The sequence below is a fragment of the Triticum aestivum genome, chromosome 6B, assembly GCF_018294505.1.
Source record: "Triticum aestivum cultivar Chinese Spring chromosome 6B, IWGSC CS RefSeq v2.1, whole genome shotgun sequence".
Classification (NCBI taxonomy): Eukaryota; Viridiplantae; Streptophyta; class Magnoliopsida; order Poales; family Poaceae; genus Triticum; species Triticum aestivum.
The window spans coordinates 490,025,648-490,047,626 of record NC_057810.1 but is presented as its reverse complement, the minus strand read 5'-3'; the positions used below and the strand labels follow the sequence as shown (position 1 = coordinate 490,047,626).

General features: G+C 46.4%; 1 protein-coding gene across 1 annotated transcript; it reads left to right on the top strand.

The window, feature by feature from the left end:
* Positions 1–7,376: 7,376 nt before the first annotated feature.
* Positions 7,377–8,408, top strand: LOC123134285 (dehydration-responsive element-binding protein 1G). Its single transcript, XM_044553555.1, has one exon. The coding sequence runs from the start codon at positions 7,428–7,430 to the stop codon at positions 8,079–8,081; it is 654 nt and encodes a 217-aa protein (XP_044409490.1). The 5' UTR covers positions 7,377–7,427; the 3' UTR covers positions 8,082–8,408.
* The last annotated feature ends 13,571 nt before the right edge of the window (positions 8,409–21,979 follow it).

The following is a 21,979-nucleotide window of genomic DNA, read 5'->3' as shown; positions in this document are numbered from 1 at the left end:
TGGTATATCCAAGCTTCATCCATATGAAGCAGGAGGGAAGAACCAACTTTTTACCTTCATATGCAAACCTCTAGAGGAAATCTTGCACGGGAAAGGAACAAATTGGTTTTGCAACATCTATCTTGTATTTGATCGAGATCTATCTTGTATTGTAAATTATGTTGTTTAGATGTGTTTTCTATTGGAAATTGCTCGAACTTCACTCCGTTGCTCTTCCGTTTTCTGTTCCAAATTGAAGCGTACTAGAAGTAAAGATGCGCCTTGTTGCGCCCATTGTGCCTTACCATCGTTAAAACATTACCCTGTTCCTTTGTTGTTTGGCGTTGGTTGTCAGAGCATGTAACCCTCCTTTGGTTCCCATGATTTCAAAAGCCTGGGAAAGCAAGAAACACAAGAATTGGAATCGGAATGCATGTGTTTGAAAACATAGGAATTTTGAAAACTTGGATGTTTGGTTCATAGGAATCATAATAAACAGGGTTAAATCAAAGTCCAACCACATGGAAAGGTATAATTAGCATGCTATTATGCCACTAAAGAGCCCAGTCTCATTTTTCAGGTGTAGGAGTTTGAAAAGGAGGTCTAAGTGAATTGTAAGATTCTTGCATTTTTTCTAGTGAAACTGAGATCTAAGAAAATTTCCTCCATTTTTCCTTTGGTACAATCCTTTGAACTAAAGGCTTGAATAGTGTCACCATAGAAAATTTTCCTATTCCTATATGTTTTCTCCAGTTTTTCTTTGAGCCAAAGGACACCTTATGTTTTATATGGCTAGCATGTGTAGTTTGTTCGGAACTGGTAATTCTTAAATGATACTCTATTTTGGCCTCATGTAGATGGCATGCTCATTTCTTAAGAAATAGGGCACACCATTCTTTCAAGGTGGCAAACCATAGGTGGATAAACAAAGAAATTACAATTTCATATTATATCAAGCATACAAAAATTAATTCATGTAGCTAGCCTTACCCTTGACGCTCTTAGAGAGATAGATATATCTGTAACCATCATTATTATCACCCACTAAACATGTAATACCCGAGTATTAGCTAGCAAGGACTCACACATAACACTAGAAACTCACGATATCAAATAGCTCATCTATCCGAGAAAGGAGAGATCTTAGTATTCGAGGAATGTCTATGCAAGCCTTGCTATTATTTTATCTTGCCTTGTAAGGGGGGCATCACATTCCATAGAAAAATGGCTCATATTGAATTGTTAATGATACAAAGTAGAAGCGTCAAGTTCAAAATCATCCTACATCATCAGCATTGGATAGTAAGGAAGAAGCTAGGCCATTGTGATGTAATCTAAGTCCGACCCACAACGGAGAAAAGAATATCATACTATGTACACAAAACCATATGACTTAGGTGCCCATGTTGAATTGTAAACCTGGTGGGTTATACGAAGATGACAATCAGAATTCTTGAAGTTTAAGCTACTCCATATGACTAAGGTCCTTCCAATCGAGGAGACTGAAAATAGACAATTTGAGATCTTCTTTTTGGACTACTCCATGTTTATCAGCAAAGATTTACCCGGATTTTCTTGTTTAATGCCCTACTTAAAGGAGAATATGCATACATCTATAAAGTAAACCTACTAACCAATCAACAGTTAGACTGGAATGAACAAAGTACATACACCCTCTGTGCCAAATGGAAACAATAATACGAAGCAGATCTTTGGAGAGCAAATGGAAAGATCTCGTATTGCAAATTCGTAAGCATCCCCTTAGTTATTCTAACATAAAAGCAAAGAATAGTTGATATGAAATATATGAACATCAACAAACTAACTGACTTGATAACCCGTTATGATTATTTTATATAATTTCATTGTGCAGACTAAAGACTATCACAAGTTGCTAGCAACACAACTCCCTCTCCCTTAGTGTCGACTACGTCCCGCTCCTTGTCCACAGATGAAAGTACCCAAAAGTTCATTTGAGCTTAAGAAAGCATCATGAATGATGAAGTCGCTCACTTAAGAAGAAGAAAAATAAATTAGGAATGACTAGGGCTAAAACATATTCTAATGGGAATTAGGAACTTGGTACCAAACATAACTTTTATAGACATTTTGGATTAAAAAACAACCAAGTCAAACGTTTCAGGTCAAACCATCCATAAAATAGTTTATCACCATGTTAGTTCTTTGAGAAATTCAATGCCAAATATACCACTTCTCATATTCTAAATCCCCATTTGTCGGCTTGTACTAAATAGTAACAGTTAATAATGTCGGCGTTCTGGGAACGGGGGTCCCCAGACTTGCCTGCCCGCGGCCTGCGGCGTGGCTCCCCCAGTGGCCCAGTACAGCCCATCTTCATCAACCAACACTCAAGACCCTCGTGGGGGGCCAAGCCTCGCGGGGCGGACGACGCACGGCCTCCTCAGGAGTGGCCTCACCAGGCAGGCTCGCGAGGAGGCGGAGAGATCAAGGCAAAGGGTACCTCGCGAGGTTCCCATGACGCAAGCCATGACGACCAAGGCCAGGCGGGCGTCAGGCGGGCGCCAGCCCGTGCAATGTCCTCGTTTCCCCTTTGGTGCTAAGGAAGGAAGCGCAGGCGCGGAGTACCGAGGCATCAAGCAAAGGTTTCTATATCGGTGCAACAAGACCAAGGCCAGCAGGACGGCAGGGCGGAGGTCATTGTGGAGCCCAAGACGGCGTCACCACCAGCGCCTTTGGCAGGCGAAGACCATCTTTAGTTAGGATAGCTTGTACTAGCTGTCCCCTTTCAAATTGGCCGATGTTGGATCCCTTCCTTCTCAATATTTGGGAAGAGGACCAGGGCATCTATAAATAGGGCTAGCCACCACAGTAGAAGCCATCTCATTTAGAGGCATCCGAACCCAGCTCATCTACACACCACCAAGCACAAGAACACCTCTCCTCGTGAGGCTGTTCTTCCCTTGTACTGTTCATCATCAGCCCAAGAGGCAATCCACCACACCACACACAGGAGTAGGGTATTACACCACAACGGTGGCCTGAACATATATAAATCTTGTGTCTCTTGTGTTGTTCATCGAGCTAGCTTAGAGATCGCGGCAAGGCTGAGGGCGTGTTTCGGTAGGGAGAAATCTTCGTGCGCACCCCAGAGTTCAAACTTTAAGGGTTTTGCCGGAACCCAATATCCGACAAATACTTTAATATCTATGAAATATGGTGATGCTCAAAGCACGAAGTGAGCAGACAAGTAGTAGTAAGTGGGACCCATCATTTAGCCGGTAATTATAGAATACAAGTATGGTTATTGAAAAGCCTACCAGGTTGTAGAGATTCTCATACACATGATACCAATAACTTAAAATTGTATAAAGAAAGCAAAGGTTTTGTGGAACGAATGGGGCAACTAATTCATTGATAATTTTTTTGCATACACTGAAGGAATCTACATATTGATAAACTATTGAGAAATCACCTTAGATGATTGAAATATGAAGCACCTTGATCTACTTTTTGAAGTTGTTAGAGAAATAAAGAATAAGCACAATATATGATGTATTTGTAGAGTATAAAGAAATGATCCCCCCCGACAACAGTTAATGTACAATCCAGATTATGTCGTACTGCAGTAAGAACCCATCATCTATTTTCCCAATAATTTTAACTTACATGTATTTAGATGAACTACACATTGATTTTGAAAAAGCACTTAGTTTGAACCAAATACCACTATGGCACCAATCAAACAACTAATTTACCACCGTTAGAATGGTACCATACTTTTAGTCCATCATCAACCAGGTAAGGACAATCCTTCCTTCTTTGACCTTGACAAGAACCATAGTGAAGTCCAAGCAGATGATCATAGAGTTGTTATACCATACTATCAATCCACCATCAACTAGGTAAGGACCATCCTTCCTTCCTTTGGCCTTCACTGTAGCCACAGCCAATGACTACCCGCTCCTTCCCTCCAGCCCTAGAGATTTCGATTCACCGTACCCCCTCGTAGCGCCGCAGGATAAGGATGGCGCTCGGGCATGTGCCACCACATGCTTTACTTGTCATCGCCATTGGAATGAGCCGCGGCGTGGACATGAAAAGAGGGAGGGGGAGGCGAGATGCAGAGGGCAAAGGTAGAGATTTGAGCCACTTGCTCTCAGCCGCCAAGCTCTCTATTGTCGAGCGCCCTTCAAGCCGCCTCTCTGCACAATTGCCGGATCGTACACTCGCACCTACAGGCGAGCCAGAAAATCCTAGAGGCAGGCACACATTACTCTCAAATGGGCCGCCTGCAGTGTAAGCAACATCCAGAGATTGATTACGTTGGTCTACACACCCATATATTCTCAACGCAGGATAGTGCTTCATTTTGTGGGAGTTTAGTAATTTACTCTCTTTATTTCTAAATATAAGTCTTTTTAGAGATTTCAATACGAACTATATACGGATGTATATAGACATATTTGAGAATCTAGATTAACTCATTTTGCTTCATATGTAGTCCACATTAAAATCACTAAAAAGACTTATATTTAGGAATGATGGGAGTAGAAGATACGCTACGCAAGGAACACTCTCTGTCCTTCGTTAATTGATAACAGAAAAATAAGACCTCCGTCCTCCGGCTACTTCCTTCTAGTGGCAGTGGCATGTTGTTCTACAGTTGCTACTTTTCTTTTTAAAAGAAAGAGACAAAATTTTCTAGACTTGAGATGTCAACGTCAAAAAGAAAGAGTCAAATAGTACGAGGGGTATGTTCAATTCTAGCTGCGAAAAATCCATCCAGAATCATTAAATACATGGAAAATCCAACTAGCCACCTAACTGCAAACCAACTGTCGCCATTTATCCAGTTGCAAAATTGGAGAACGGAGACAGGCAGCAACAACGAACCAACGTCACTGTCCATCACCATTGGCACCTTCTCAGACCAAGTCCAATATAACTGCCATGTAACCGTGTTGTGGGGATCCTTTGTGGAACCACATGATTCGACCCGTTGCAGTGTGTTCCCCGGCCAAAAGAAACGTTCATTGCATCTAGATATACTTCGTCTCTCGACTAGTCTAGAAGTCCGATTTTTAGCGTTAAAATCTGACGCCCTCGTGTACGTCGAATTCCGGTCAGATGCATGACAATTACTAAATGTAACATTATAACTTTTTCTGATTATTTTTATACCATACATGGCAATTTTATTTTAGAACATGACAAATCCTTATACATAAGTACTCCTCTGTACAAAATATAAGACCTTTTAGATCACTAAAAGGTCTTATATTTGTTTACATATGGGTTATAATAAATTTATCTTTTCTAATAGCATCTACAGTCGGGCGCCTTAAACCGGTCTCAAACGTCCGGACGGCTCGTCCGGTCACTGACCGGTCACGGAAACTGACCTATCCGGACGCCTCAAACGACCCTCAAACGTTCGCACTGTCCGGCACCCTTCATATCTAGCCCAAATGGGGCTGCCCGGGCGCGCCCGGACACGTTCGACATGTCAGCCCCGCCCAATCTGGAGACCTTAGCTCAATGCGCTCTCGATCCGTCTCTTCGTCTTTCCTCCGATTTCTCCGCTTCGATCCACTCCGATGACTCTGGCGACCATGTCAAGAGCTGACAGCCGCTCCTCCTCCTCCTACGACAATGAGCTGGCCCTCCGCATTGCCCTCGAGAGGTCCAAGGTGGACACGGGTGGCAGTTCCGGATCGGCCGCCTTGCCTCTCCCCTGCTGGCGCTGGCTCCTCCCGACCCGCGTTTGGCTTCGCGCGGGCTGCGCAATCCACGCCGCCCTGCCTCCGCCGACTGCTGCCCCCCTCGTGGGCAGCGGCGGGTGCTTGTGCCCGCCACGCCGGCCTGGACGCGCGCGCCGGAGTCGGAGGCGTGCGCCACCCACCGCGGGAGAGGGACGCGGCGGAGAGCTCTGTCCGCCGCCGCCGTGGGTTACCGGCGAAGCCCGATGAGGACGAGTGGCTCCTCGTGTGGGTCTACCACTGCTCGCTTACGACGGCGGAGGCGGACGGTCGGCGGCTCCGCCGGAAGAAGCCAAGGCTCTCTGACTAGCTATCGAGCAGTCCGAGCGCGAGGCCAAGGAGAAGGCGACGAAGGCGTCTAGGCTGGCGAAGCTCCATCCGGCGCCTCAAGGGCCTCATCATCGCCTACTCCTCCTCCTCCTCCGACGATGACGATGGCGGCTCCTCGTCCAACGACTCGGAGGATCCTCCACTAGCCGCCGACGGCTACAGCTGTGCCGGCGACTGAAAAGGGAAGTTGCCGGCTCGAAAGTGGCGAAGATCCGCTTTACTTCAGTTTAATTTCAAGTTTTAGATGTAGTTTCAAGTTGTCCGTCGTTTATGTGAACTTTGGTGGTCCTTTGAAAATCTGATCGTGATCTTTTGGTGAAAGTATTGTGCTTGCCTATGTCCATTTTCTGATTTACGTAGTTTGATCGACGTTGCATAGTTTAGTATGGATATAGGGGATCGGATATGAAATACACGGATGTGGACGATGCTATTTGAGGAGTGCTCGATCACTGCATGTGAACGCGTTTGGGCGCGTTGGCAGGCGTTTGAGGGGTCATATTTGTCGTACGCGGCTGTAGATGCTCTCACACGGCAAAAAATCTGTAGGGTTTGCTGGAGAATGTTAAAAATCTGATCCCTGTTAAAGAAACAGGTCCTAGGTGCCGAGTGTGCCATTTTTCCCCGACCGCAGATACTTGTATGAAGAAAGGGTATGACTAGGTCTCAATCGACTGAGACTTCACTAAGTCTCTGTCAAGTGATATAGTATTCAAGAAAAAAAAACTAAACAAATTTTTTTACATGAATCTTCATGCAAAATCAAAAAAAGATAATATCGACTGAGACATAACGAAGTCTTAGTCGACTGAGACTTAACTGATAAAGAAATGTGAGCCAACTGACATTCCTGAACTTGTAGACTGAAAACCGTTAACAGTGCAAAAATTCCTATGTAGAGTCGAACTGCTGCTACCTTACAATGTATGCAAATAGAATCAACAGATCCATTTTATTGACAGTAAATTGCACTATCCTACGGGTTCTTGTCAAACTGCCCGCCTTGAGGGCAAGCTGTCACGCCGAGCTTTCTCTTTCAAGGCGCGTTGCTGTCACAAGAGAGCCCCGTTGCCCAGGAGGACAGCAGAGTGGCCCACATCCGTCCCATGCCTGCGCGTCGCGTGGGTCCCCATCCGCACCCCCGCGAGCTCCAGCTGGTTCCGATCCACTGAACGCCCCCGAGCCCAACACTCTCCCGACCCAGCAAGTCGCGCTACCTGGCTGGCGCCTCCGGTGCCGCACCGCGTTGAGCCGTGCACGCGGGGACGTCGCGCTCCACGCGCTAAACTATATAAACCGCCACCTTTCCCTCCCAAATCCAAACCACCTGCTTCCACTCCCACCCCCAGCTTACACTCGCAGCTAGCATAGCCGGCCATGGACCTCAGTGCCCTCAGCAGCGACTACTCGTCGGGGACGCCGTCCCCGGTGGGCGCGGACGGCGGCAACAGCGAGGGCTTCTCGACGTACATGACGGTGTCTTCGGCTCCGCCGAAGCGCCGCGCCGGGCGGACCAAGTTCAAGGAGACGCGGCACCCGGTCTACAAGGGCGTGCGCCGGAGGAACCCCGGGAGGTGGGTCTGCGAGGTGCGGGAGCCGCACAGCAAGCAGAGGATATGGCTCGGCACGTTCGAGACCGCAGAGATGGCGGCGCGCGCGCACGACGTGGCCGCGCTGGCGCTGCGCGGCCGCGCCGCCTGCCTCAACTTCGCCGACTCGCCTCGGCGGCTCCGGGTCCCGCCCGTGGGTGCTAGCCCTGATGAAATACGGCGGGCGGCGGTAGAGGCGGCTGAGGCATTCCTGCCGGCACCCGACCAGAGCAATGCGGCCGCCGAGGAGGCAGCCGTTGCACCATCGGAGCAGTTCGCCGGTGATCCCTACTATGGGATGGACGATGGGATGGACTTCGGGATGCAGGGCTACCTCGACATGGCGCAGGGGATGCTCATTGCCCCTCCTCCGATGGCAGGCCCGTCGGCGACTGTCGGTGACGGCGACGATGACGGCGAGGTCAGCTTGTGGAGCTACTGATTACGCGCATTTGAGTTATGCCTTGTGGGGGCGCGAAGAACTTCTAATGCATGTGCAGCTTTATATAGCAATCCAGTACAGGAAGTGTACTGCATGGTTGCCGTTCCACTTTCTCTTTTCTGAACTTCTCTGGGTAATGTATGTTTGCTCTCTGATGAACTGCGATCAGAAGAAGCAGAAGGTCTGATCTTGAGTTTGGTAAATGGTGCACGCTTGTCGGGTTATGGATTGTGAGTGTTCGAACTCCGAAGGAGTGTTGGGGCTAGCTATATGTATCTCCCTTGTTTATTAAGCATGAGAGGAGTGTCTTCGTCGGTGTTTGGTTAAGCAAAGTGTGATTTTCTTGGTGTATAATTAGCAGTAGCATGCTGTAGAGCATCTCTAATCTAACCGATCCCTTATAAAGCTTAATTCCTTGCAAAGTTTTAGAGGAGTAAAAAACCAGGTTTTCTCCTTAAAACTGCACCTAACCGATCCCTTGTAACATTTAGAGTACAACTTTGGAAGTGCTAAAAATATGACGTTAAATTTTTAGTTGGCGCAAGGATGACAAATTTAGTTGCCGAGCATGACACTTTCCTAGCAAAAAAAAATGTTTTGAGTTGGACCATGCCTGTCAACTAAACTTGCCACCCTTGAAAAACATAGGGCCCGACTTAAATTTTACTCCACTGTGCGCCCCACTCTTAAATATACTTGGTCGCCGGAGCAATAAAATTTCCTCTCACACCACTCGATCTCATCAATTCACCCACCCCTGAGCACTCTGCATCCCGCCGGCGTGCCCCCGCATCCACTCCGGCGCCCCCTGCCGCCCAAATGGCTAGGTCCCCGTTGTCGATCAGAAGCGCCACTCGACGCTCCCGGGCCCGAGGTCGCGGCAACGCGTCCTCATCCCGGTTCCTTGACTTGCCACTGCCGCCGACGCTGCAGAGGAGGTACCTTGGCGTGCAACAACAGTCGTGTGGGATTGGGTGACGGAGATCACCGACAATGAAACTCACAAGAGCATTTCGATCAGCTCATCCTAGTCGGCGACGCAGGCGGCACATGCTTACAACATCCAGTCGGTGTGCCTCCACGGCGCAAACATGCGGCGAACTTTCTGATGTCCTGCAAATGCACATGGCTTTTGCAACAATTTCATGGCAAGTAAGGTTCACTAAAAAAAAGACACATCCGTGACATTTTGGCCTGAACGAATTTTTTTCCTGTCATGCTTATGACACTTCTATGACGATGATTGTGACAAAAGCATGTGTCATCATAGATGTGGTGGGCTCCTACTTCTATGACAAAAAATCATGACATAAAATGAGCTTTTCGTCCTAGGCGGGTCGGAGATGCATCTGCATGACATTCTTTGGGCCGTCCATGACGGAAAAAATCATGGTAGAAGCGAGGGCGAGGAAAATATCGGTGAGTTCACGGTTACGGAGGGTGGTCGGGGCCGAGCGATGCACGGAGGTTTGCGAGTTTCTCTCGTGTACGCGCGTGTGTGAGAGGCGTTGGCTAACTGAACCCGAGCGATCGCACGTTACTGAACCCGAGCGATCGCACGTTACTGAACCCGAGCGATCGATCCCTTGGCTGTTAACTAAACCCGAGCGATTCATTTGCCGCTGACTGAACCCGAGCGATTCCTTCGCTGCTGCTGCTACTGAACCGAGCGATCGATCACTTCTACTGCTTACTGAAGCCGATCGAGCCCCCGTGCAAGACGTAGCCAGCCGGTGTTGGGTTGCCTCTCGATGAACAGTGACTGTTGCTACCGTGCGAGTGGTACGTAGAACGAGTCGAGACGTGGTGAGTCGAGTCGGTTGGTTGGTTGTGGATGAACAGTTCCCGGTGGGGTTGGATGAACAGGACCCCGTGGTAGTAGGTCGTTCCCGCTGGATGAACAGGACCCCAAGGAGCCACCGCACCCCAGCCGGTTGGGGGTGGATGAACAGGACCCCGTGGAGGCTCTATGAACAGTAGCCGGTGGAGGCTGGATGAACAGTAGCCCGTGGAGGCTGGAGGAGGTCGACGGTGGATGAATCATAGATCGTGGAGGCTGAAGCGAGGCAGTAGACGGTGGATGAACAGGACCCCGTTTCACCGTAGACGCTCCAACACAAGTCTGTTTCCTCCGTTTTGCGGTACGTCACACCCCTCCCGATCAACAGAACCCCGTTTCGACCGTAGGCACTCGAACAGAAGTTTGTTTCCTCCGTTTTGCGGTACACCAGACCCTTACCGATGAACATGACCCCATTTTGATCGTACGTGGTCGAACAGAATGCCCGTTTCCTCCGTTTTGCAGTACGCCAGACCTTGTTTCGGCTGTTCCGTCCAAGCCGGTTGGCTCCCGATGAACACGACGTATTCTGACCCAGTCAGTTGCCTCCCAACGAACACGACGTTGTTTCCTCCATTCCGACCCAGTCAGTTGGCTGCCGATAAACAGGACGACGATGTTGTACGTGTTCGAGATCATGCCCGTATGTACGTATGTAGCCGTATTTACTTTTTTGCAGCGTGGGTGTACGTATGTGTACACGTAATCGACGAAACTGCGTGACATGCTACGTTCGCGCCTCTACTACGACACGTGCCGCTTCTTACTCGGCCACAGTTCATCGCTGCAGAGAGACCGATTGACCAGTATCTACGTACGTTCGCGACCAGACAGACAATGCTACGTATGCTTTGAACTGGTGGGTCCCAGCTGTTCCTTACGTGCGAAGATATAGTTGGTGCGTCCCAGCTATCAGCAGGAACAATATTTTTTCCCGTAGTATGGACGCACTTGCGTGCGAAGATGTAGCTGGTGGGTCCCAGCTGTCAGGGGTGAAACGTTTTTTTCGCAAAATACAAAGTCCCTTCCGGTGGGTCCTTGTTGTCAGGTGAAGAAATAATTATTTTACGCGTAATAGGAGGCACTTCCTTGCTGCGGCCGTGGACCCAGCTGTCAGCCTCTCCATGTATAGTCCTCTTCTGATGGAAGTCATTACTGGACCACGTACCGCGCCGAGAGCACCAAAGTGGTGGACGACGGCAAGGCCTAGGAAGTGGACGATGCGAAGCTAGGAAAGACGCGACAGTGGATGGTCACGCGGGGAGGAGTACGACGGTTGACTGGTTTGGCTGCAGTGTGAGGCTGCCATCACCGCAGAATAACAAGGGTTGGGGTGACTAGAGGGATGGTTTGGCCAGCGATTGGAGTAGGAGGGGGCGATGAGGCCTGTGCGGTAGCACAACCGGCCACGGGAGGCAGGAGCAGGCGGCACGGCCTGCGATGGTTTGGGTGGCTGGAGCAAGAAGACCAGAGGTTGAAGAAGCACGACAGCCGTTGGATGGACATCGTATGTTCACTACAACTAGAATCGTTTATATTGACTAAGTTGACAAAGCCCAGCCTCCAAATATGGTGGGTCACACCTAGCAGCGGGGGTCTTCATTTTTTTTGTGCGTAATAAGGAGGCACTTGCGTGCGAAGAGATATAGCCGGTGGGTCCGAGCTATCAGCGGGGGAAATGTTTTTTTCGCGAAATACAGAGGCCCTTCCGATGGGTCCCCACTGTCAGGTGGAGGAATAATTATTTTGCGCATAATAAGGAGGCACTTCCTTGGTGCGGCCGTGGATCCATCTGTCAGCCACTCCACGTATTGTCCTCTTCCGATGGAAGTCATTCCTTCACCATGTTGAGCACGCCGCATAGAGAGCACCAAGGTGGGGACGACGGCGAGGCCTAGGAAGGGAATGACCAGGAGTTAGGGAAGACTCGGTAGTTGTTTCCCACACGGAGGGGAGTACGAGGGTTTACTGCTTCGGCTGCAGTGTGAGGCTGCCGTCGCCGAAGAATAACAGGAGGTCTGGATGAGTAGAGGGATGGCTAGGCCAGCGATGGGAGTATGGTGGGGCGGTGAGGCCTGCGCGGCATCACAGTCAGCCGCGGGAGGAGGGAGCAGGCAGCCCCAGCGGCTCTTGTTTGAGCGGCTAGAGCAAGAAGAGCAAAGATTGAAGAAGCACAACGATCGTTGGATGAACATCTAACAGACACTGCTCTCGTGTGTTGACTAAGTTGACACAGTGTTGCATGCGCGTCAACCTTTGTTTTAGAAATGCATACGCGTCAACCTATAGTAGGCGCACAAGTCAGCCTCAAATCTATGGAAAACAACAAACAACCCATCTGCCATTATTTCTAATAATTTAAGCCAATTTGCTAATTCTTAAGGTTTTTTTGAGCATATATTCTTTTTTGTTAGCATTACATCCCATATTGTGGCCACAGTTAAAAATTTATACAAAATTTTGCATATTTCGGTGCGGTCCAAAATGTTTTTAATCCCGAAATTTCAAGTCACATACAAACTAATTTGAAAAATAAATTTATATCAATATAAAATCCAAATAATTGTCCACGCATAAAAAATGATGGAATTTAAAATCTCGAAATGAAAAAAAGAAATTTGAAACTAATTGCCGGTTTGATGTGTTTTAAAAATGTACAACCCATTTCTCATTAGTGATAGCCCATTTTCTGGGCAAGCCGAATGAAGCTCTCCTTGTCTTGAAAGATTTGCAGCCCAGCAGGACTGACAAAGCAAGTAGGCCTCGGTTGGACATTCTAGAAAAGAACAAAAAATCTGTGCTAGCCATTTTCAGAAAGAAAAAAAACTACTAGGCTGGTCTTGTGGTAAACATAAAAGAAAAGGCTGGCTAGACAGGCCAGAGTGCCCTACACATCCCAGTTGACACCCCTGCTTCCATCTCAAAAACAAAAATAAATGGACAAGCTGTTGGTCCCTGATGTCAGCCGCTCGTTGTGCAATTCTCTTGTTTATTGACTACGTTGACAATGGCATGGGACTCAGATGTTAGAAATCAATTAGGAGGAACCATTTTTTGGCTTCAAATAAGAAGGCACTTGCTTGCGTACTACCATGACACTGGTTGGTCCCTGCTATCATCCTCTCCACATACAATCATCTCCTTATTGTGTACGTGCCAACCTAGTAGGCCCACAAGTCAGCCTCTAAACTAGTGGCGGACAAATACAACCCATTTAAAAAAACAGCCCATTCCATACGTTGAAACAGAAAGTTCAACATTCAGAGCAAAGTAACAGGTCTGATCCAGATATAGAGTACTGTACTTCCACATTGACACCATCATAGCTAAGTTAACTATCTACTCCCACTAATACTCTAATAGTGTACAAGTACTAACTTACTCTCAGCTAACTAGACGATGCCGACCACCATCTGCTGTACACGCTAAATGCCGGTGCCGACGTCCTCCTCCTTGCCTCGGACTTGCCAGAGGTGCGATAGGGCGTGTTGCTCACGCGTATTGGTCCTTTCCATGCCGGCGTGGTCCACCGAAGCTTCGGCTTCTAAGCGGGAAACCCACTTGATAAGCTAGTAGTAAAATTCAGCGTCACAAATGCGTGCGTGCCCGATAGCCTCTAGGGCGATTTGCCGGGCGCTGGCCTCCACGTAGTCGGTCCAGTTTTGGGTGCTCTTCTCGCGACTTAGAGCGTCGGTGCGCTGCTGCTCCATGCCTCACTAGTGGTGCAAATCGGCGATACTCTGCTCCTCTGCCAGGCGGTCGCGCTCCAACAAGTCCTCATACTCCGCATTGCCATCTAAAGACCGATAGAATGCCTCCTCCCTCTGTCTGCCTTCCGGTGAAAAACCGAACACTAGTTCTGGCGCACCGCGGCGTCGCCTATTGTGGACGGGCGGGGGCATGACGGACGTGACGAGAGCCAGGGCAAGTGGCGAGCAACGTCAGGCCGGTGGGGGCTTATGAGGATAGGGCGAGTTGGGTGGTGGTGCTACCGGAGAACGCCGGGAACCAGTAATTATAGGCGGAAGGTAGGTGAACCAGCATGTCGAGGGAAATGCGATGGCCATCACGGTCATTGAAATTCAATGCATAAGTAGGCATGGCTTAGCGCGCCAGCTTGCCGTGGAAAACTAGAAAAACTGAAATTATGACTGTGCCGTCCCGTCCCATCAGTGGTGCGTCCCGTCCGTGCTGGCTCGCACGTCGGCATGACGGTCAAACGAGTGCGCTTGATTCATCTAGATAAGGTACGTGTGTGATGTGCTAGTGATTCACGTAGGATCGAGTCGGCATGATAGTGTACGTGTAGGATAGCAATAGCTGATGAACATTCGCTGGGAGATACGGCATTTGCAAACGTTTTTGCTGGCAATTTCTTCGATTTGCATGGAATTTTCTTCAGAACGACATGTCAGTTTATTCAGAGGTAGACATTTTTATTCAAAAAACTGCCACCTTTGGATCTTGCGTTGCAACTAAAGCTACCACCTTTGGATCTTGCGTTGCAACTAAAACTGCCAGGAGCATATTAGTAGGCTAGCTAGTGATCGACCAGTAACTTGTAAACACTGAGCGAACAAAAATAAGGAACTGGTAGTAACGTGTAAACACTGAGAACACAGAAATAAGGATCATGTTGTGCACAGTAGTAAGAGCCGATCCATTCGAAATGTTCACATGAGGCTCACAGGCCTGCCATTGTAATATGTTCACATTAGTAGCCCAAATTCACAACCAACTAGTACGATTCCCATACATAAGAACAACATGTTAATGCATCTCAATGGTTCACAGATCATATACAAATATGTAGCTCCAAAAGCAAAGATGTAGAAAAAATATATGTTCTTTCTATTAACATGGATGCTTCTCTGGGCCAACATTCAGTACAGAGTGAAAGCCAAATTTGTTTGTGAAGTCTACAATTTCTCTTGCAAACATAAGTGGTTTAACTAACAGCTAGAACCATGAGAATAAAACACACATGATGGAGGAACGTCCACTGCAATATAATTTGGTCTTCTCTCGATCACACGGCGAGACTATTTTCGGAATACAAACTTTAACTTTGGCAAAATGATGCCCATTGTATAACCAGACCAAAGCAATGAAGCATCTAGTGTTGGCCAATAAATAGTACAATACTACTTTTGTGTAGTCCATGAAGTGACTATCCAATCTTTCTGTGTCTATTTTCAAATGTCACTGCATGTAGTGACTATACTATTCTCTTGTGCAGTTCCACCAAAATTGTGTTCACTTTGTTTGTTTGCCAAATAGCAACGGGCAGACATCTGTCTGCACAAATATCCAGTAGCTAGTAAACATATACCCCACCTTGTATTTTCGGTTTAAACACGTCTCTTCCGCTTAGCATCTGTCATGTTTTGCATTGGACAATTTGATACTGTCACGTTTGGCCCTGGACAATTTCATACTAAATTGATTTGCTGGTACAGAGCAGAAATATAGCGCCTATTCTTCATCAGACCAAGGATATCCATGTTCCTAGTGATGGAAGTGGTGAAATCGATACAATCGAAATTGAGCATCCAATCATTGAATCATGTCCTACACCTCCAATGTAGGTCCACCTTGCCAATAAATTCACATGCAAACCACTAATATTACTATCTAATGACAATACAAAAAGAGTAGCAAGATAGTAGCAAACCATGTACCTTCGTAATGAACAGCTCATAGTGCCACCAATTGGATATAATGGTTTGGAAGAAAACATGCTCCTAATGTTGAACCATTTGGACATTTTGTGCAGTTCCACTAAAATCGAGCATCCCTGATTGCACAGATATTGAAAGTGTGATTACTATAAAAGTGACACTAGTTGAAGCATAGACTCACAAATATAAGCATTCCAATTTCTTAATGGGAAAAGGTAGCAAGACTATTTCTAACCACCTGTTTGAAGGAATAAATAAGGCAACGATAGCTGATGTCAGGAAGGCATACATAGTATTTTCTTAAAAACTAAACCATTCCTGACCTTTACTCTTCTTTTTAAGCATATTTTGTGTAGTTCAACTAAAATAAAATGCCATCACCGCCTTGACAATTCAGTGACACTATACAAAAAGAAATGACTTACCATTACATCATGATGTCAGGTAAGTAATCGACAGGCATTAGAGACAAACATACAGACCTCCTCCGATAGCATAATGAACATTAATTTTAACAAAGGTGTGCCTAGCTTTACATGCATAATTTGAGTGTACTCTACACCCTCTATTCCTTAATATAAGACATTTTTGCAGTTCAATTTAAAGTACCCAAACGTCTAGTATTTAGAAAAATAGGTAGTAGTTTTCTTGAGCACATATCTGGGAAAGCTTGCCACACTTTATATATGTCCATACGCTAATGCAACACCATTCGAATAGTACAAATATACACTAATCCAGTGGCCAGTGCAACAATGGAGTAGTTTTTTATTAAGGAGTACAATACAATGGTTTTATTGAACAAATTTCCATAAGCTATCACTGGAAGATTTCTATAAGCATTAACAATACAAAATGTAAAGATAACAAGTTTTAGCTTTGGTATACTAGCTGCGCAACAGCATTAAACCAAATACGAAAGTCTGAAGGTAACTAGCATTATTAACTAATGACAGTATAAAAAATTGCAAACCATGTAACTTCAAGGTAAATATCATTTCAAACTCGAGGGGACTTTAAAAATTGCTACCCCAATCTTGATAATTGATCAAACATAAAAACTTGATCAACCGAATCAAGAAAACAACCGAAGGAGGAGGTGCCCGTTCTTGACCTTTCCTCTTCTCTTCATAATGTTTTTGTAAAGTTTAACCCAAATAAAATGACATCAGTGCCTTGGCATTTTCGTGACACTGTACAAAAAATAGACTTATCTCATTGAAAGTGAGGTATGTAATCTATAAGCATTAACAGTGCAAAAATCTGAAGGTAATAACAAGTTTCATCGTTGGTATACTGGCTGTGCAACAACATTAGAATGCCTTAGCTGAAAAATCTTTAATACATCCACAATCAACAGCTAACCCTGAAATAATCCAGTGACATTAAATGGCATTGCTTAAATTTATTGGTGGCATTAGACTGAGTGCGGCACTAGTTAAATGTGGCATCACTTTAGCAATAGCATTGCTTGACTTTATCACTGACATTATACTAACAACAAAAAAGTGGCAATAAGAGCATGGGAGGCCCATTCAGACGGTGGGCGCACCAGTACGATGTACCTCCACGGATGCATAGAGTGGTGAGGGAGGTATGGTTGCCCATAGCAACAAATATCCAGGCAGCGTATGTGGATTACGTCCCATTTTGTTCTCTTTAGCCACTTTTTCCTATGTGAGGACAACAAACCGACTGACCTGGTCATTCTCTATTTCGTTGTCATGTCTTTCTACCCTTTTTCACCCTTTTTCAACCAAGAGACAGAAGACTCATTCCTAAGTTACTGATTTTCCCCTTTTAAACCTAGATGCAGGTTCGGTACCTAGTCTCTTCGATAGTACTTTCTCCCTTCCTTTACTTATTCAACCCAGACATGGATTAGTCTTCATGAAGTAGGGTTTCCTTTAATAGTGCAAATTATGGTTTTTGTCTGCATGACCAGTAGAGCAGAGGATAGAAAATTGCGGAGATGGTGGAGTGGAAAAAGATCCACATGCAGCGATGTGGAAGATGGGGCAATAGAACAAGGCTATGGTTCGAAAAGAGTAGCATACCTGAGGGTGTTGGGAAACGTGGTAATTTCAAAAATTTCCTACGATCATGCAAAATCTATCTAGGAGATGCATAGCCATGAGAGGGGAGAGTGTGTCCACGTACCCTCGTAGACCGAAAGCCGAAGCGTTTCAATAACTCGGTTGATGTAGTCGAGCATCTTCACGATCCAACTGATCCAAGTACCGAACATACGGCACCTACGTGTTCGGCACACGTTCAGCTCGATGACGTCCCTCGTACTCTTGATCCAGTTGAGGGCGAGGGTGAGTTCCCTCAGCACGACGGCGTGGCGACGGTGATGATGATGCTACCGGCGCAGGGCTTCGCCTAAGGTCCGCAACAGTATGATCAAGGTGTGTAACTGTGGAGGGGGCACCGCACACGGCTAAAAGATCAACTTGTGTGTTCTAGGGTGCCCCCTGCCCCCGTATATAAAGGAGGGAGGGGAGGCCGGCCAGCCCTCGTTGGTGCGGCCCCAAAGGGGGAATCCTACTAGGACTCCAAGTCCTAGTAGGTTTCCACCAAGAAGGAGAGGGAGAGAGGGATAAGGAAAGGGGGGCGCCGCCCCCCTTCCCTTGTCCTATTCGGACTCTAGGGGGGGGGCGTGCGGCCAGCCCTCCTGCAGCCCTCCTCTCTCTCCACTAAGGCCCATCGAGGCCCATTAGTTCCTCGAGGGGGGGGGGAGGAGGATCCGGTAACCCACTCCGGTTTTATCCGAAACTACTCCGGAACACTTTTGGTGTCCGAATATAGTCGTCCAATATATCAATCTTTATGTCTCGACCATTTTGAGACTCCTCGTCATGTCCGTGGTCACATCCGGGACTCCAAACAATCTTCAATACATCATATCACATAAACTCATAATACCAAACGTCATCGAACGTTAAGCATGTAGACATGACCGAGACATGTCTCCGGTCAATAACCAATAGCGGAACCTGGATGCTCATATTGGTTCCTACATATTCTACTAATATCTTTATCGGTCAAACCGCATAACAATATACGTTGTTCCCTTTGTCATCGGTATGTTACTTGCCCGAGATTCGATCATCGGTATCATCATACCTAGCTCAACATCATTACCAGCAAGTCTCTTTACTCGTTCCGTAATACTTCATCCCGCAACTAACTCATTAGTCATAATGCTTTCAAGGCTTTATAGTGATGAGTATTACCGAGAGGGCCCAGAGATACCTCTCCGAAACACGAAGTGACAAATCCTAATCTCGATCTATGCCAACCCAACAAACACCTTCGGAGACACCTGTAGAGCACCTTTATAATCACCCATTTACGTTGTGATGTTTGGTAGCACACAAAGTGCTCCTCTGGTATTTGGGAGTTGCATAATCTCATAGTCTGAGGAACATGTATAAGTCATGAAGAGAGCAGTAGCAATGAAACTGTAACAATCATAATGCTAAGCTAACAGATGGGTCATGTCCATCACATCATTCTCCTAATGATGTGATCCCATTCATCAAATGACAACACATGTCTATGGTTAGGAAACATAACCATCTTTGATTAACGAGCTAATCAAGTAGAGGCATACTAGGGACTATATGTTTTGTCTATGTATTCACACATGTACTAAGTTTCCGGTTAATACAATTCTAGCATGAATAATAAACATTTATCATGAATTAAGAAAATAAATAATAACTTTATTATTGCCTCTAGGGCATATTTCCTTCAGTCTCCCACTTGCACTAGAGTTAATAATCTAGTTCACATCACCATGTGATTTAACACCAATATTCACATCTATATGTGATTAACACCCATAGTTCACATCGTCATGTGACAAATAGCCAAAGGGTTTACTAGAGTCAATAATCTAGTTCACATCGCTATGTGATTAACACCTTTAGAGGGTCGGCGGGAAGTGGCTTCGCTCGTGGTCATCGTCCTCTACACATACTGCAGCAGCGAGCTTGGGGACGGAGGCCATCCCGCGCGGGCGCTAGGTCTGAGGGGACGACCTTATCATCAGTGCATGACCTCGCTCGCCGATGATGAGCGCGTCAACTCTGCACGTCCTTTTCTTCCCCGGTGGATTTGTGACCACCGGTGAGGAGGGAGGGAGAGAGGGGCACCACCATCTTTTTTACATCTGGAGAGAGGGTGATAGTGTGAGAAGCAAGTGGGCAGCCCTTAGCAAGCAAGCGCTGAAGCTCCAGCCTATGTATCTTTTTTGATACTAGTACTAGACGTGGAGTAGTGCTAGAGTAGTTTATATTTTCTCTGCATACAGTCCCAGTTAGTCGTGCTTCAAAACGGAACGACACACCATTAAAAAATAAAGTCAAGAAATAATACGGCACCCCGGGCCAACGCGGCCAGATCGATTTTGCACAAGAAATGACACACCATGTTTCGTTGACATATGGTCCAGTTCCAACATGTCAGTGAGACAACGACGAGTCCTTTTGTACAATTTCCGAACGGACGTCTATGTAGGCCGGGGCACCTCTTCCTGTACCATGGCAACCGTCCACCGCCTTTTCGCCTTTCCCTCTCGATTTGGAACTACTGACGTATGCTCTTCCTCCCTCCATTTGCCTTCACCCTTCCTTCTGCCATTGTTCGATCATTTTCTCCATGGAGGGAACATGCCGGAAACGACCCCATTATTCTTGCCCCGATCTGAACGATGAAGTGGTGGAGGAACTCATTGATCAGTGCGACGTCATCACCTTGGCTAGCATGGCAGGTTCGTTCAAGACCATTCTCGACTCAACAAATAACATCATTACAAAAAAACCCAAGGGTCTAATAGCGGTTTGATCTCCCCTATCTTCTTCGCCATGACCCTGCTCGCTCGCGCACGGACGACGGAAGCCTCTTCTTGTGCAGGTTGGTGCCGCTTGATAATGATACATGTGATGTTAAGATGCCATCGCTTAAGGGTAAGGCCTGGGCAGGCACAAATGGAGATTGGGTTGTTTATATTGGGCACAACTGCGAGTGGTAACTTGTGAATGCGTACACTCGTCACCGGGTTACACTTCCAAAAATCTCAGAGTGCCCTGAGGTTGAGCACACAAATGATCTACGTATGTTCAAATACGATCATGGTGACTGTCGTCTATGGAAGATAGCAATTTGTCGAGTTCCCAACCGCTCTTGGGATTACACGAACTATGATGTTGTTTCTATCTTCGACAAGCTTGTTGCCGTCCTTACTTACACGCCTCGATGGATATTGCTCAAAAATCAATTTCTATACATGGATGAGTACTGTGATGCAATTCAATACGAGCGTCTTGTGTTTGCTGCCACCTCTCGTGGCACTGTTTTTGCATGGAATCCTTATGGTTTTGGTATGTTTGTCTTCCACCGTAATTAGAATTGTTTCATCCACATGCATGCGAGTTAGTATCCCTGTACTAATTAACCTTCTTGTGTTTCCAAGGTCCTGTGAACATTCCATGACCTATACTTGAAAATTTTTATAACCAAGGGGGACATGACGATGGTGATGATCACGAGCATGAGGACGAGCAGGACCTACATACTCAGTGGCGCATGGCAACTTATTCTGATGGATCACCTCTTCTTGTCTACATATAGGGCACTACTGATGTTACTAAGGAAGCATGTGTTGTCTCCCATGGTCGCACCCTCTGGACCTATTCCAACATCCGTTGCAGGGTATTTGGGATGGATACTAGTGTGCTAGTGATAACCCACAAGTATAGGGGATCACAATAGTTTTTGAGGGTAGAGTATTCAACCCAAATTTATTGATTCGACACAAGGGGAGCCAAAGAATATTCTCAAGTATTAGCAGTTGAGTTGTAAATTCAACCACACATGGATAACTTAGTATCTGCAGCAAAGTATTTAGTAGCAAAGTAGTATGGAAGTAACGGTAACAGTAACAAAAGTAACAGTAGCAGTTTTGTAGTAATTGTAATATTAGCAACGGTAAAGTAACTAAGCAAAGAACAATATGTGAAAAGCTCGTAGGCATTGGATCAGTGATGGATAATTATGTCGGATGCGATCATGTGATAGTTATAACATAGGGTGACACAGAACTAGCTCCAGTTCATCAATGTAATGTAGGCATGTATTCCGAATATAGTCATACATGCTTATGGAAATGAACTTGCATGACATGTTTTGTCCTACCCTCCCGTGGCAGCGGGGTCCTATTGGAAACTAAGGGATATTAAGGCCTCCTTTTAATAGAGTACCGGACCAAAGCATTAACACTTAGTGAATACATGAACTCCTCAAACTACGGTCATCACCGGTAAGTATCCGGATTATTGTCACTTCGGGGTTAACGGATCATAACACAT

What these genes read in the sequence shown, in the direction of transcription:
- LOC123134285 (XM_044553555.1), top strand. Translation starts at nt 7,428, where the DNA reads ATGGACCTCAGTGCCCTCAGCAGCGACTACTCGTCGGGGACGCCGTCC.